This window comes from Ptychodera flava, chromosome 9 (genome assembly GCF_041260155.1).
Source record: "Ptychodera flava strain L36383 chromosome 9, AS_Pfla_20210202, whole genome shotgun sequence".
Classification (NCBI taxonomy): Eukaryota; Metazoa; Hemichordata; class Enteropneusta; family Ptychoderidae; genus Ptychodera; species Ptychodera flava.
Window position 1 is genome coordinate 36,415,340 of NC_091936.1, and position 12,812 is coordinate 36,428,151.

A 12,812-nucleotide genomic window follows, 5' to 3' on the forward strand; every position below is an offset into this window, starting at 1 on the left:
CGGGTGTGAATGTTGAATGATGAAAACTCGACAAATTTACTGATGTTTGCAGAATACAGTCCAGTAATACATTTATGACAGAGTTTCAAATCAAGCACCTCTCTGCGTCACGTGACAGGGGTAAAAGTAAGGCACTGCCACGATACTTCTCTATTTACAATTGCCTGCAGTGGGATACTGAAACATGTATGTAGTCGATGACGCCCGGATTCTTTCTAATTTGACTTGATTTCGTATAGAATATGCTGTAAAACCACATTCCCATACTCCACGTGGCAAAGAATTAGTGAATAATAACGAGCTCAGAAAGATTTTTGTGTCACGCCTATAACAGCAAGTACGTGATGCTTAACCATACCGAGCAATCTGTTAGACTGCATGAAAATACGATCGATATGGGTGTTCCAGTTTAGGTCACATGTAAGATCAACACCAGGACAACAGTATCTCTTAAAAGATTGCAAACATTTGCTCCACGTTTCCATTTTCCCCAAAATGTTCCAAACACGTTGTTGGTATCTTCAGAGTTCGGAGACGTACAAGTTTACAATGCAATTAGGAAAAAAAATTAACCATGCAGACTCACAGACAAGTGCGTAACACCTTATGACAGTTTCATGTCTTGTCTAGGGTTTTGTCTCCGGTTTTCATTTACTTTACTTGACGTTTGCAAAGGGTAAAGAGGCAAGTATTTTTGTGAAAATTCCATCCATGCATTATGGAAGTACCTGGAGGTAAAGGAAGTGCTCTTTGGTATTGACGGTTACTCTGACATTCATAATCACTTGCTACTGTTAGCCAAAAGACACATCTATTCCATGAAAATGAAACAGAGTAATTAAATCACACTTTGCAAGTGAAATTCAACTACCATCTTTCTTGAGTACGAAATAGCTCTGGAAAAGGACATATTAGAGAGACAACACTGCAGCAATTGAATTTCAATTTTACACACAATGGTAGATAACTAAGCACTGTACTTCATTTTAACTCAAGTTACTGTTAGTAAAGAAAATGTTACCAATAAAACTACTTAAACACAACAACAACAACAAAATACCTGGAGGTACTATTCGGAATCTCAGGGATCGATGCTGTAAGTCAAAGGATCAATATCGTTTTCGTGTGGTAGTGGACTGCATTCAACTTCATTAACTAGATAAAATTGTAAAACGCCTCATCCATAATCTATGTCGCAATGCGGTCACGTGGTATGTGTCATTTTGGCACTGATGTATGCAAGGAGGTGGTTACCGGTTAACAGTTCAGCCTGGAAGTTTGAAAAGCATCGTCTACGCATTTTCGCTCATTAAATGTGGCAAACATAAATGAAGCATATAGTGCGACCGAAAACGAGTGATGCTCTGGTGAGAGCAGAGGAAGTTCAGTGGAAAAATTGGATGAGGTGTGCTACAAAAACAAATTTACTGGCCTTGAGGGTAACAGTACGTCTATCTTACAGTCTTGAAACAAACTGTTAACGTTTTGGGGCATCTCTGAATGCTCGCGGGCGAACAAATGTATGCTCGTAGGCTGCATTCACAAATACGGGTGGGGGAGGCTGGAGGAAGGGGTATTTGAAAAGTCTGGGGGTAGTAGAGGGGAGGGACTTGAAAGTTTTGCTCAGCGTATGAAGGGGACCTGGAAATATTTTGGTTCGCTATTATTGTTAACATTTTCAGATTCCTTAGTTTGGTACGTAATTCAATGACAAATTAATAACATTTAAATGTCATCCAATGGTTCCAATGTTAGTATTAATTAACCGAATTCTAGAACCCTTTAATCGCATTTCATGACTTTCTCGTATATTTCGAAAATATCTAAAAATGAATGAATGCCATTGAATTTTCAAGAGAAAAACAACAAGCAGAACAAAAATGTCAAAATTATCAACGTTAATACAGCTAATGGCCCGCCACTGCCTACGGGCAGTGTCACTGTCACTGCATATCGGCAGCGACAGAGATAGCTCTGACTCTGATAGTTGAAGGAGAGTTTGGGTCAAATGATGCTCATGACAGTGAAACATACTTGTACACAGGATCAGACCGTGAGCAACACATGGAAGACCAGTTGACTCGACAATCATTAATAAATTTTGTAAAACTTTTGTAAACAGCATCTACATCATATATGTCTTGTCCTTTTACAATTTTTTCGGTGGGTCAGCGTGCTCAGTTATGGCAACGTGTAGACAAGAATTCACAATTTGCATACTCTCTCATAATCGTTATTTTGGATGCTCTTCAGCGGGTTCCATTAACCCGGCCAGATTTGGATTAACTCAGGTCGGCTTAGATTGATAAATCCAAAAAGTCTACTGATACTGATGCACTTAAAATGAGTCAATTTAAGAACTTGCCTTAGGAATATGGCTCTATCTACAAAGTGCTGACAACATTTCTATACCCACAACAGAATATTTATGGCTGCGTCAAAAAGAGGTAGTATTATATAAAATCTGTGAGCAGAACTGCTATAGATGTGAAATTTTTCTGCCCGTACATCCGTAATAAATTTGCAGCTGCATGATGGTTTGGAGGACTTTAAAAATATTATCAAATAGATGGGAAAATTTGAATAGTTTTTTGGGGTATTGAGGAGGGGGATATGAAGAAAATAAGATTTCAATCGCGATTCCTCCTGCCCCCCAATCATTATTTGTAAATCCAGCCTTACCTACATAGCAGGTCAGTATGCATAATGATAACCAGATATGGACTGAAATTACTCCCGTGTTTTAGTATATAAGTTTCGTCAACTTTGACCATTCAGATATATCTCTATTTAGGAAAGTTCATTAAATATACAAATTAGTTATTAGTTGAAGTAAAAATGCTATACCATAGTATAGAAAACAGTATCTTCAAAGTACATGGCAAGTTTCGTGAAATTTGGATCAAGTAAATTCAGATATATATCCATAATTAGGAAAGTTCATTAAATATGCAAATTAGTAATTAGCTAAAGTAAAAACGCTTAACAACATTCATTATGTTATATCACAGTATTTCCAATGTACATAGGAAGTTTCGTCAACTTTAAACAAGTCAATCCAGATATTAATTAAGGATTAATTAGGAAAGTTCGTTAAATAAGCAAATTAGTAATTAGCTTGAGCAAACCTGCTAAATGACTTTCAATAATGTTATATCACAATGTTTCCAATGTACGTAGGAAGTTTCGTCAACTTTAATTGGGTCAATTCAGATATACATGCTTAATTAGGAAAGTTCGTTAAAATTAGTGAGAAGCTGATGTGAAATGCTAAATGGCTTTCAATAATGTTAGATCATAGTATGTTCTATATACATTACAAGTGTCGTAAACTTTAAGCAAGTCAATCCAGATATAGCTTCTTTAACTACGAAACTTCGTTAAATATGCAAATTAGAAATTTGCTAAAGTAAAAATGCTGAACAACTTTCGTAATGCTAGATCATAGTATCTTTGATGTATATAGCAAGCTTTGCCACCTTGGTTAATCAATCCAGATATGTATCCCTAATAAGGAAAATTCATCAAATATGCAAATTAGCAATTATCTCTCATGTCATCGCTGACATATCCTTGTGTGATCAACATTTGTAGCAAATCTCATCGAATTGTGTGCAGTCGTTCTCAATGTATATCCGTTTTTTTTAATCATTAATTATGTAAATGAGCAAAAATATGCAAGCCACGCCCACCAAAAACTAATTAGTTCTTGCCATGTGCAAACTGCATCTCTGTACCAGATTTGATTCCGATCTGATAGGCCGTTTTTGAGATATCGGGCCAAAAGACAAACAGACAGACAGACAGACAGACCGACCGACCGACCGACGACAGACAGACAAACAGACAGACAGACAGACAGACAGACAGACAGACAGACAGACAGACATCGCTGCGACATTAGCTCACGTGTGTGAATACGTGAGCTAATAAGTCGAAACCATCTGAGCGCATTCACAAACAATTCTTAAGTTAAAGAAAGCATGTTGAAAACTGTAAATTGTTGAAAACTATCATACGTTAAGGAACCATATGGGACCACCTGAAGGATGACACAAAAGAAATTTTTCAGAAAGTCTTTGCGATTTTAATTGAAGTATTTATTTCCTGTTTTAAAAGCCTCCAAACAAGATGTCGTGTTCACGGTCTCTTTTTTGTGCAAAATCGACATATGAGTTTTTCCACGAACGGACAAACAGCGGAAACCTTAATTCTATTTTAATGGTGGTAAATGTTGGTTAATTTCTTCTCCAATGAAGTAATTTCACTGTAACAATCAATTATTGCTTTTCATTTTAAATCTGGGCTTGCTCCTTATAAGCTTCTTTTCAAAGAAAAAGATGACCTTCATTTTCGAAGAGCATACAGTATTATAGTCAAGACCGTAATCTTCACGAAACACCTGCTGTTTCAAAAAGGCGCGCCCTTAAGGAGATATGTGATCGGGACTCCTGGGCAATGGTGAATTGGCATCTGTACATCTGCACATCATACATCGGTCGTGAGTATCAAGGAGCTAAATTTAGACTCCTTAATTGTCTGCAATGACTCTGACTCACGAAGGAAATAGAAAATTAGAACAACCCTGCTCCCCCCCCCCCCCGAAATGATCAGGGACCCACGCATACACACACATCAAACGACTGTAATGTCGGCTGCATTGTATGAGATAGAATATAGACTTCACTGTCTACGCTCTGTGTGTAAAGTCAGATTCTGGGGTGTAGCTCCGTGTATTACTTGACCATATATATTACATATTTTTCATTTAAAAGTTTGTTCAGATTTACAAGCGTAACTTTTCGATTACATTTCCTGCTATTATATTCAATTCACATGCCATCAGAACCGCAAGAAATTATCCACAGTCATTTTTTGTGGCCTTATTATTGAACTAATTGATATCCTGCCGGTTTGATTGATTCTGGAGAACAAAACAATCACTGTTGATTGAATTCATTTAACAATAACCATTCTCAAAAACCGCAGGCTTTTCAAGAGAAAGGGTTATAGGATCTGCAGCACAGAATTAATCTGCCAAGCCCTGGGGTATCAGATGGTTCACTTTTCACTACTTATATTCACCATGACGTCAAACCTTTAACGGCCAGGACAGACTTACACATTTAGTTTGGATTTTCAAAGATTCAAATGGCATTCTGGTAACCGTATTTCCGTGTATGCAAATGATGCCATAGCTATATGTAAAGACGAAGGGATACCAGTATCTTTCTTCTTGTTTGCATCGAATTTTGAATGTGTGTGGTGTATTTACTTTCATGATAGTCAGTCTGTCTCCCTGTCTGTCAAAGTGTGAATGAAATTTTCTACCTGCCTTTGGACACACGTGCAAATAAGTGAACACAAGACCGACATATAGAATCCCAAATACCCACATGTGTAAATATAACTGTAAATACATGTAAAACATCACATCCGTGCACACGTATAGGGTACCATTGGAACTAGGTAGTCTGTAGGTTGCTAGTAGTGCATTCATTTATGCATGGACGTATGCAAATCAGATGTGTAGTTATCTCTTCCACAGTTATCAATGAACGTATCCTCTACATTTGTTAGGTGTGTGTAATCATTTATTTATAGATGTTGTCATACGCATGTCTATTATTTGCCCGTCTGTATACGTATATGAGTTTTCGCAACCTGAATCAATTGACTCCGGTTGGTAGGTATGAAAGGTCGGATATAAATACAGGGGAAAAACCATCTTGAACATGAAACTACTGTGGAAAGAGATAAACTAGAAACGCACCGTTGTAAATGGGTTAAAGTTACTGTAGTGCCAAGCGCGTTACTGAAAAATCACAAGTTTACACCTATGAAGCAGACCTTTCTTTGTTATTACCGATCAAAGTATAAACCTCTTTAAATATAACAAAATGCAAAAGTAGACAGGTGTGAAACATCAGTGGCTAAACCCTTCAAGCCTTGTAATTTTCGACTCATGTGTGGGTGTAGGTCAGTTACATACGTCATAGGTCTAGATGATGATAAACCTTGAGCATCACCACGTCTGTTTGTCTGTCTGTCTCTCTGTGTGCGTATTCCTGACTGGATTTTGTTTTCCTTATGTGTCTTGACCATTCAAGTTCATTGTTTATCGTTGCAATCGGGTTGCTGCATCGTTACACTGTTTTTGTTTGTGTTTTTAATATCTTCAACTAGTGTCAGAAAGGAACCCCATAACCTGTGGAATTATCAAGAAAATAAATGGATTGTGAGAGTGACTGAGTGAGTTGGTATATCCAACGAATGTCTGCAATTAGGTTCTTTAACTCAAGAGGTAATGTAGAACAATTTTTCGCACATGATGTTCAAGCTATTGGAATATGACTATAAGTTTGTAGGTTTGACTAACATAATTTGTATGATTATGCATATTTATAGAATTTTCTCGATGTTGGGTACTTTTTAAGACCAAATGATGTAATCCACTGGCTATATATGTTCATCGAACACATATACGCTGGTACTATATAGTATTGGGTATAGCAATCTTCTATTCTAATTTGCATATTTACGACACTCTGAAAGGAAGTAAATATCCGAAATTAATGCAATTCTACAAACAAGGTCAGTAATCTATGAATGCGACATCAAAGACTGTCGAGGGGTATAGCTTGCATATTAATATTAATTTACAGAATCATTGTTCACAAGAAACTATCGTACAGATTACAAATTCTGAAATTCTCATCGTACTGTGTCGAAGCCTGATACACATTTTGATCATCCTATGATGGTGCAGTGTTGGAACACATGTAAAACCCAATCAGCCGTAACTCTTCCTGATATTTTTCTTGTATCTGTAAGAAACCAATCAACCAACCAACAACCAACAAGCTTCATGTCGTTCTCTCAAATCCTGTTAGAGCAACTCGTGTTCAACTCGTCAGCGCAGTCTGTGAGTGGAACGCACAGTGTCACCTTTGGCAGCCGAATTTTAGTCCTGACTCGAATTTATTCGTCATCAAATAACATTGCTTTAAATACACATTGAATTCTAATATGGCAAGACTTATTACAGTTTATATTTAAGCATACCCTGGAGAGAAGGAGAAATCGTTTTCTGAAGAAAAATTGGTCACACAGATAGCTCGTGTTTCTTATTATAGTAATCACTGTCTTTCTGAGGGGACATTTTATTATGAATAAATACAAACATACTCCCTAGCTCACCATGGGCCGTGGTTCTCAAGTCTTGCCAAAACATGGCGAAAGTACTGTCAATGCCACAGCTCTTGTCCCTTTTAGAGTACAATGCTATCGTAAAAAAATGTTTCAATACATGCTGGCACTGTTTTGAGGTAAATAGGCAACTCACACGCGCACTGCTCTCTAATAAAGGCGCGATGGTTCTCATCCTATATGCCCATACCTCAAAGATTTCTCTTCGCCGACAGGACTCCAGTCGAAGCAGAATTTTCATGACTTGTATGGTATTCGACTGCAAAAGTATAACAGGAATTTGGTACACATTATAATGGATACGCTGGGATGTGTATTTTGATGTTTTATAACCATTCATAGTTCATTAAAAAGGTGCTTCTGGTGTAAATATCCTTGTCATGTTGTCGAAAGATGGTTTATTTTTGATGCATATACACGTAACAATTTTACCCTGCATTGATATCAGAAATCTGGCAATACAAATCGAGACACAAACAAATCCTGAAGGTATACTTTTGCTCGATCTGACGATTGATTAACCCTGTCACCACCACGGTTCGGCACACTAACCATTGGTAACCTATTGGTATCAATGATAACCATTGATAACCCATTGTTATCAATGGTCAGTGTGGACACGTTATACAGGCAAATTGCGGTGAACAGGTTCAACAACAGGAAAAGATTTCCGTCCGTTAGAGCACCTACAGGGATCGAAAACATGAACTGCGTCATAAAAATCACTCGGTATCCAACATAGAATATCTGAATATAGCTCACCGATAAAACGAACCTCTAGTCCTCACTATTGAACAAAAATTCATCAATTCGTACCACATCAATGTTCAATTACAGAAAAGTATATTCCAGGTCACACCGTATTGAAACAACCGTATTGAAACAAATGTTGTATATATATATATATATATATATATATATATATATATATATATAATAACACAAATTACTGCAAGTACAAAGTAATGAAATCTGTTACTTAAGTTTCATGCATCCTGCAATCTTCAGACAGAAGTGAAAGGATTCCTAGCTGATTCCTAAAGGATTCTGTCTGAAGATTGCAGGATGCATGACTCTTACGTAACAGATTTCATTACTTTGTACTTGAAGTATATATATATATATATATATATATATATATATATATATATATATATATATATATATATATGAGTGTGTGTGTGTGTGTGTGTGTGTGTGTGTGTATAAGCTTATATTGTATAAGCTTATATACACATAGGCCTAAGCTTATATACACATATCCTGAATTACTACAAAGCATAAAACCATATAACTGAGAGAAAAGTGAAAAAAGAGAAAAGCTACATCTTTCTTAAGATTACAAGGTGCAAGGGATACCATTATTTGTACTTCAAGTAATTTGTTGTTTTTACGTTATTATTAATTTGTTATAGCATGCCGATGAAACGATCGGTACTGGGCCACAGCACAGGTGATACTGGTGTTGCGAACATGAAAATGTCTCAATTTTGTGAGTTCTATCTAAAATCACATGTCCATTTAAAAATAATCATTCACAATCTGTAATCACATGCATAAACCTGATTGAATTCGACAATATGGAATGATGGAGTTATCCGTATGGATGATGAACTAGGCCCCCGATCGGATGATTTGGAAAGGGTTCTCTAGGAAAAGTACAAATTTGGACTCGCAAATGGTGGTATAACAAAGGCGGAAATGGCCTTTCTACAACTTCGTTTCCGTTCCAAATGATTTCACTCGTGAAACATATGTTACAATGTGCGTCATGTTTCGCCACAATATAGTTGAACCTCCTCTGTCGCCACGGGCCGTATGCACACACATCAAATGTCAGGATTTTGTTTACGAGCGAATTTCTTGCCCCAAATTCATAATCTAGTTTGTTTGTTGCTTTCTCGCAAGAGCGGAATCCAATCCGTCTTTTTGGCTGATACAAATCGAATCGAAGGACATTCATCGCCATATTGCATATGCTCTGGACAAAAATACATCGCGTGCCTATGTGTGTCCTTGTGGCAAAAAAAGTGTTGCTAAAAATAGAGCAAATTGCATACGCTTGTCTACATTCCCTATGGCCAAAAATAACGATTCTTCGAAAAATAGCATTTACACAGTTATCTATTACAGTTATATTTTATGAGACACCATAAATGCGCGATGTGTCTTCGATGGGCATGGATTACTAGTATAAGCAATATGGCAGTCGCTCCTTTTTTTCAAAAATAGGTCTACACAGCTCATTATAATTGCAGGATTCCACTATGATGCTATCGCAGTGTTCGCAACATCAATCATGTTATTGTGTGCTTATCTAAAAATAGCAGACAGCTTCTCGACGGTCATTGGCTCATTACTATCACGTGGTACAACGTAATGGCGAAGCTCAGTCGAGCTGGGCTTATTTTTAGCTATCATCATGGCGGTTGGCTCTGAAAATTTCTTGTTTTAACGGCCTCCTACGAGGAATTTAGCCACGACTTCAGCATATCAGGTAGGTATATGGCTAACTTGTGAAGTAATGCAGCCTTGTTGATTTTTTTAGAGGTTATTAGAGTTGAACAGGGGTGAAACACGGCAACCGTGCTTGGGTTCGTCTCTCGAGGTATCTGTGGCTTTACAGTGAAAAATCTACGGGCTTTCCGTCACGTTGCCTGGGGTTGGTAACCGAGATTTTATCGCCTTTTTGGGGGCCATATTTCCAACGGAAACCCCTTGTACTGCCACGCACTTTTGGTCCGCATTTCCAGGTACAGTGAAGTTGCTGTCTTGGCAATTTCGTTGTAGGCGGGTGTAGTAGTTTGTTTAGGCACGTACGGCCCAGCATATATGTGTTAACGTAGCGACTCCGGTTTACGCTATATAAATGCTATATCGGCAGACCCACCGTCATCACAACCACAACCGTCGCCCAATACACTGAAATGTAAACGACAATGCCACATTCTAATGTTCCATGCATAGTTGTAACTGTTCGAAGATTTTGTTGGTCAGTTTTAATGAGATATGGTTACGAGACATCAAATATATCAATATTCAATCTCTTCATATGGAATTTGAAAAATCACTCAAGACTAGGTTGTGACTCTCTGAGTCCTGGAGAGTGTATTTTCTGTCGTTAAAGCGTCGTTTAGTGTGGAGAAGCTAGCATTACTTTGTGTAAAGTCGTCATTTGTTTGTATATCATTTTTTCATCGTCAAATATTTACAACACGAAGTTTTATTCTGTGCCGCCCGTACCGAATGCATTTGGTTGGAGCGGAATGTGTCTGAATTTTCGCGACCGAATATGTCGGCTGTTTGTTTATGGAGGATAAAAATAGCACACAGCTTCTTTTCATAATAAAGGCACAGTGTTCCGTGTGAATAATAAATGCAAAGTGGGCTGGATATAGAACACGTTAGCAGTATATCATCCAATATTTGTTGTGGAGAGTTTTATTTCACTTTTCCCCAGTTTTAGTATTTTGATAATGTTGTATCGTTTGCTGTTTGCGTTGTAGATATCGACGAACACTTTACAGTAAGTTTCACATCCTGCGATATTTCGAGCTGTGACCGAAAATCAGCTAGGATAGACGTAGAGGAGTTTTGATTAAGTTCAAATTTGTAGCAATTTGAAGAGGACAGTGTATTATCGAGTAAGCTTTTCGAGATCTGAGGAGAAGACAAGCGAATCAACTTCTGGAAATCTCGTTAAAATGACCTCCCAACCCCAAGGTAAATTTTTTGTTCAGGATGCATGTGCACATTGTGCAATAGTCAGTCACTGCCCTGACTGCTGTAATATATATATATATATATATATATATATATATATATATATATATATATATATATATTATATATATATTATATATATATATATATATATATATATATTATATGCATGTGTGTGTTGCCAGAATGAATAGCCACTTTCATGTTTAATTGTGCAGGTTTATCTTCTGTCAGTGCTAAGTTTGTGCCGTGTCTTCAGCACATATATATATATATATATATATATATATATATATATATATATCTGTGGTGTGTGTGTGTGTGTGTGTGTGTGTTGTTTGTGTGTAGGTGTAGGTGTTGTCAGGTAGAATGAACGGTCACTTTGTGCAGGTTCATCTACTGTCAATGATAAGTTTGTGCATTGTCTTCAGCAAATTGCAATTATAATATTTTTGCATTGTGCATGGTATTTTTCTGGTAACTTTACGTCAAGTGATATTTACTGATATTCTACCTTCCTCATTGATGTTTTCAACCGTATTCAGTGATGCTGATCCTGGGAGTAGCTAACAAAAGTTTACAGTAACTCAGTAACTGTCCATAATTCAGCTCTCAAAGACTGCCAGTCCATCAGGTTGGGTGATATGTCACAAAACACTGTATTTCTCCCCTCTGCCACACATATGACGGGTATATTGAATGGTTTGCCCCCCAGGGGTCATGACCCAACATTTGCATGGATACCCATCCACACCCGTCGCATTTTGGAGGATATCATGTATGTTATATTTCCATACTGCAACGTGTGCATTACTGTCCTATACATTTTGCCATTGTTAGCTTTACTCAGGTCAGTGTCAATATGCAAGGTGGAATCCATTCATCCAATATGAAAACAAAGAGCTGATTCCTGTGTTCTGAAATGTTAGACTGAGCACACGTCCATGTCAAGAGAAGGCTGACAGAGGGCACTTGTCAATTTATCAGGGACATGAAGTCACCCCAGCCCCATTTTGACTTGTTCTAAATTCACCTCATGGGCTTAAGGATTGTTGAATGCAGCAAAGAGGCTTTCATATCTGTGTACCCATGCAGAATTCATCTTCAACTCATGACATATGAACAAGGTGTGCATCATTCACTGGACTGAAGTTTGAGTTTAACATTTTAGTGCATATGTGAAGAAAACAGTGAGAAAAAGAAGTCTTTTGGTAATTTATAAGCTACCCAGAAACATCAACTCAGCCTATGAGTGTATAACCATTCGTTATGATAGAGTTTGTATTTCTTTAAAAACATTGTTAGCCATAGATCGTTCTGTTACTGTGTTCAAGTTATTCATTACATCCCATAGACCGGTAATTTTGATTTTTACCATAAACACTCAGTGATGATTAACCCTTTGAGCGCCAAAAGTCTCTTTTTGTCATCTTTGTAAAATATATCCTTGTCAAGTTTTTTCAGATTTTTGCCAAAACTTTGATAAAAAAAACTTTAGCCAATAAAATTGTTGTCCATTTGGTCCAAAATTATCCCAAAAATTACAGAAAAATTCATAAAAATTGGTAAAATGTTGCACTAAAATTTTGGTGGGAAAAAATTACAGCACACAAAGGGTTAACTGAGCAAAACAGCAAACTTGTGAGCATGGTGCCAAAGCCAGTGGGTATAAATAATTGTGAAGAAATTTGTAAATTTGTAAGCTTTTACCTGTACCTTGAATTACTACTCCTGTCTTCTCAGACATCTTGCAGAACGATTACCTGCCGTATAACATCAAATCATACCATACTCTTTTGAGAAAGGAATCTGAAGACTCACCAGACTTTATTGGGCCACATTAGTGCTAATCCTGCCTGACAGTTCACTTCCTAGTCACT

At 37.2% G+C, this 12,812-nt stretch overlaps 1 protein-coding gene across 4 annotated transcripts in view; it reads left to right on the forward strand.

Moving 5' to 3' along the window:
* Nucleotides 1–9,573: 9,573 nt before the first annotated feature.
* LOC139140856 (histone deacetylase 4-like) overlaps nucleotides 9,574–12,812 on the forward strand; it is a 102,930-nt gene continuing 99,691 nt past the window's right edge. The window contains exons 1-2 of one of the 4 annotated variants that reach the window (XM_070710322.1): nucleotides 9,574–9,706; nucleotides 10,716–10,932. In XM_070710322.1, coding sequence (XP_070566423.1) covers nucleotides 10,914–10,932 — 19 coding nt within the window. In that variant the 5' untranslated portion in view covers nucleotides 9,574–9,706; nucleotides 10,716–10,913. The remainder of the gene's footprint in view (nucleotides 9,707–10,715; nucleotides 10,933–12,812) is intronic. The other 3 variants (XM_070710325.1, XM_070710323.1, XM_070710324.1) reach the window with 3 other exon arrangements.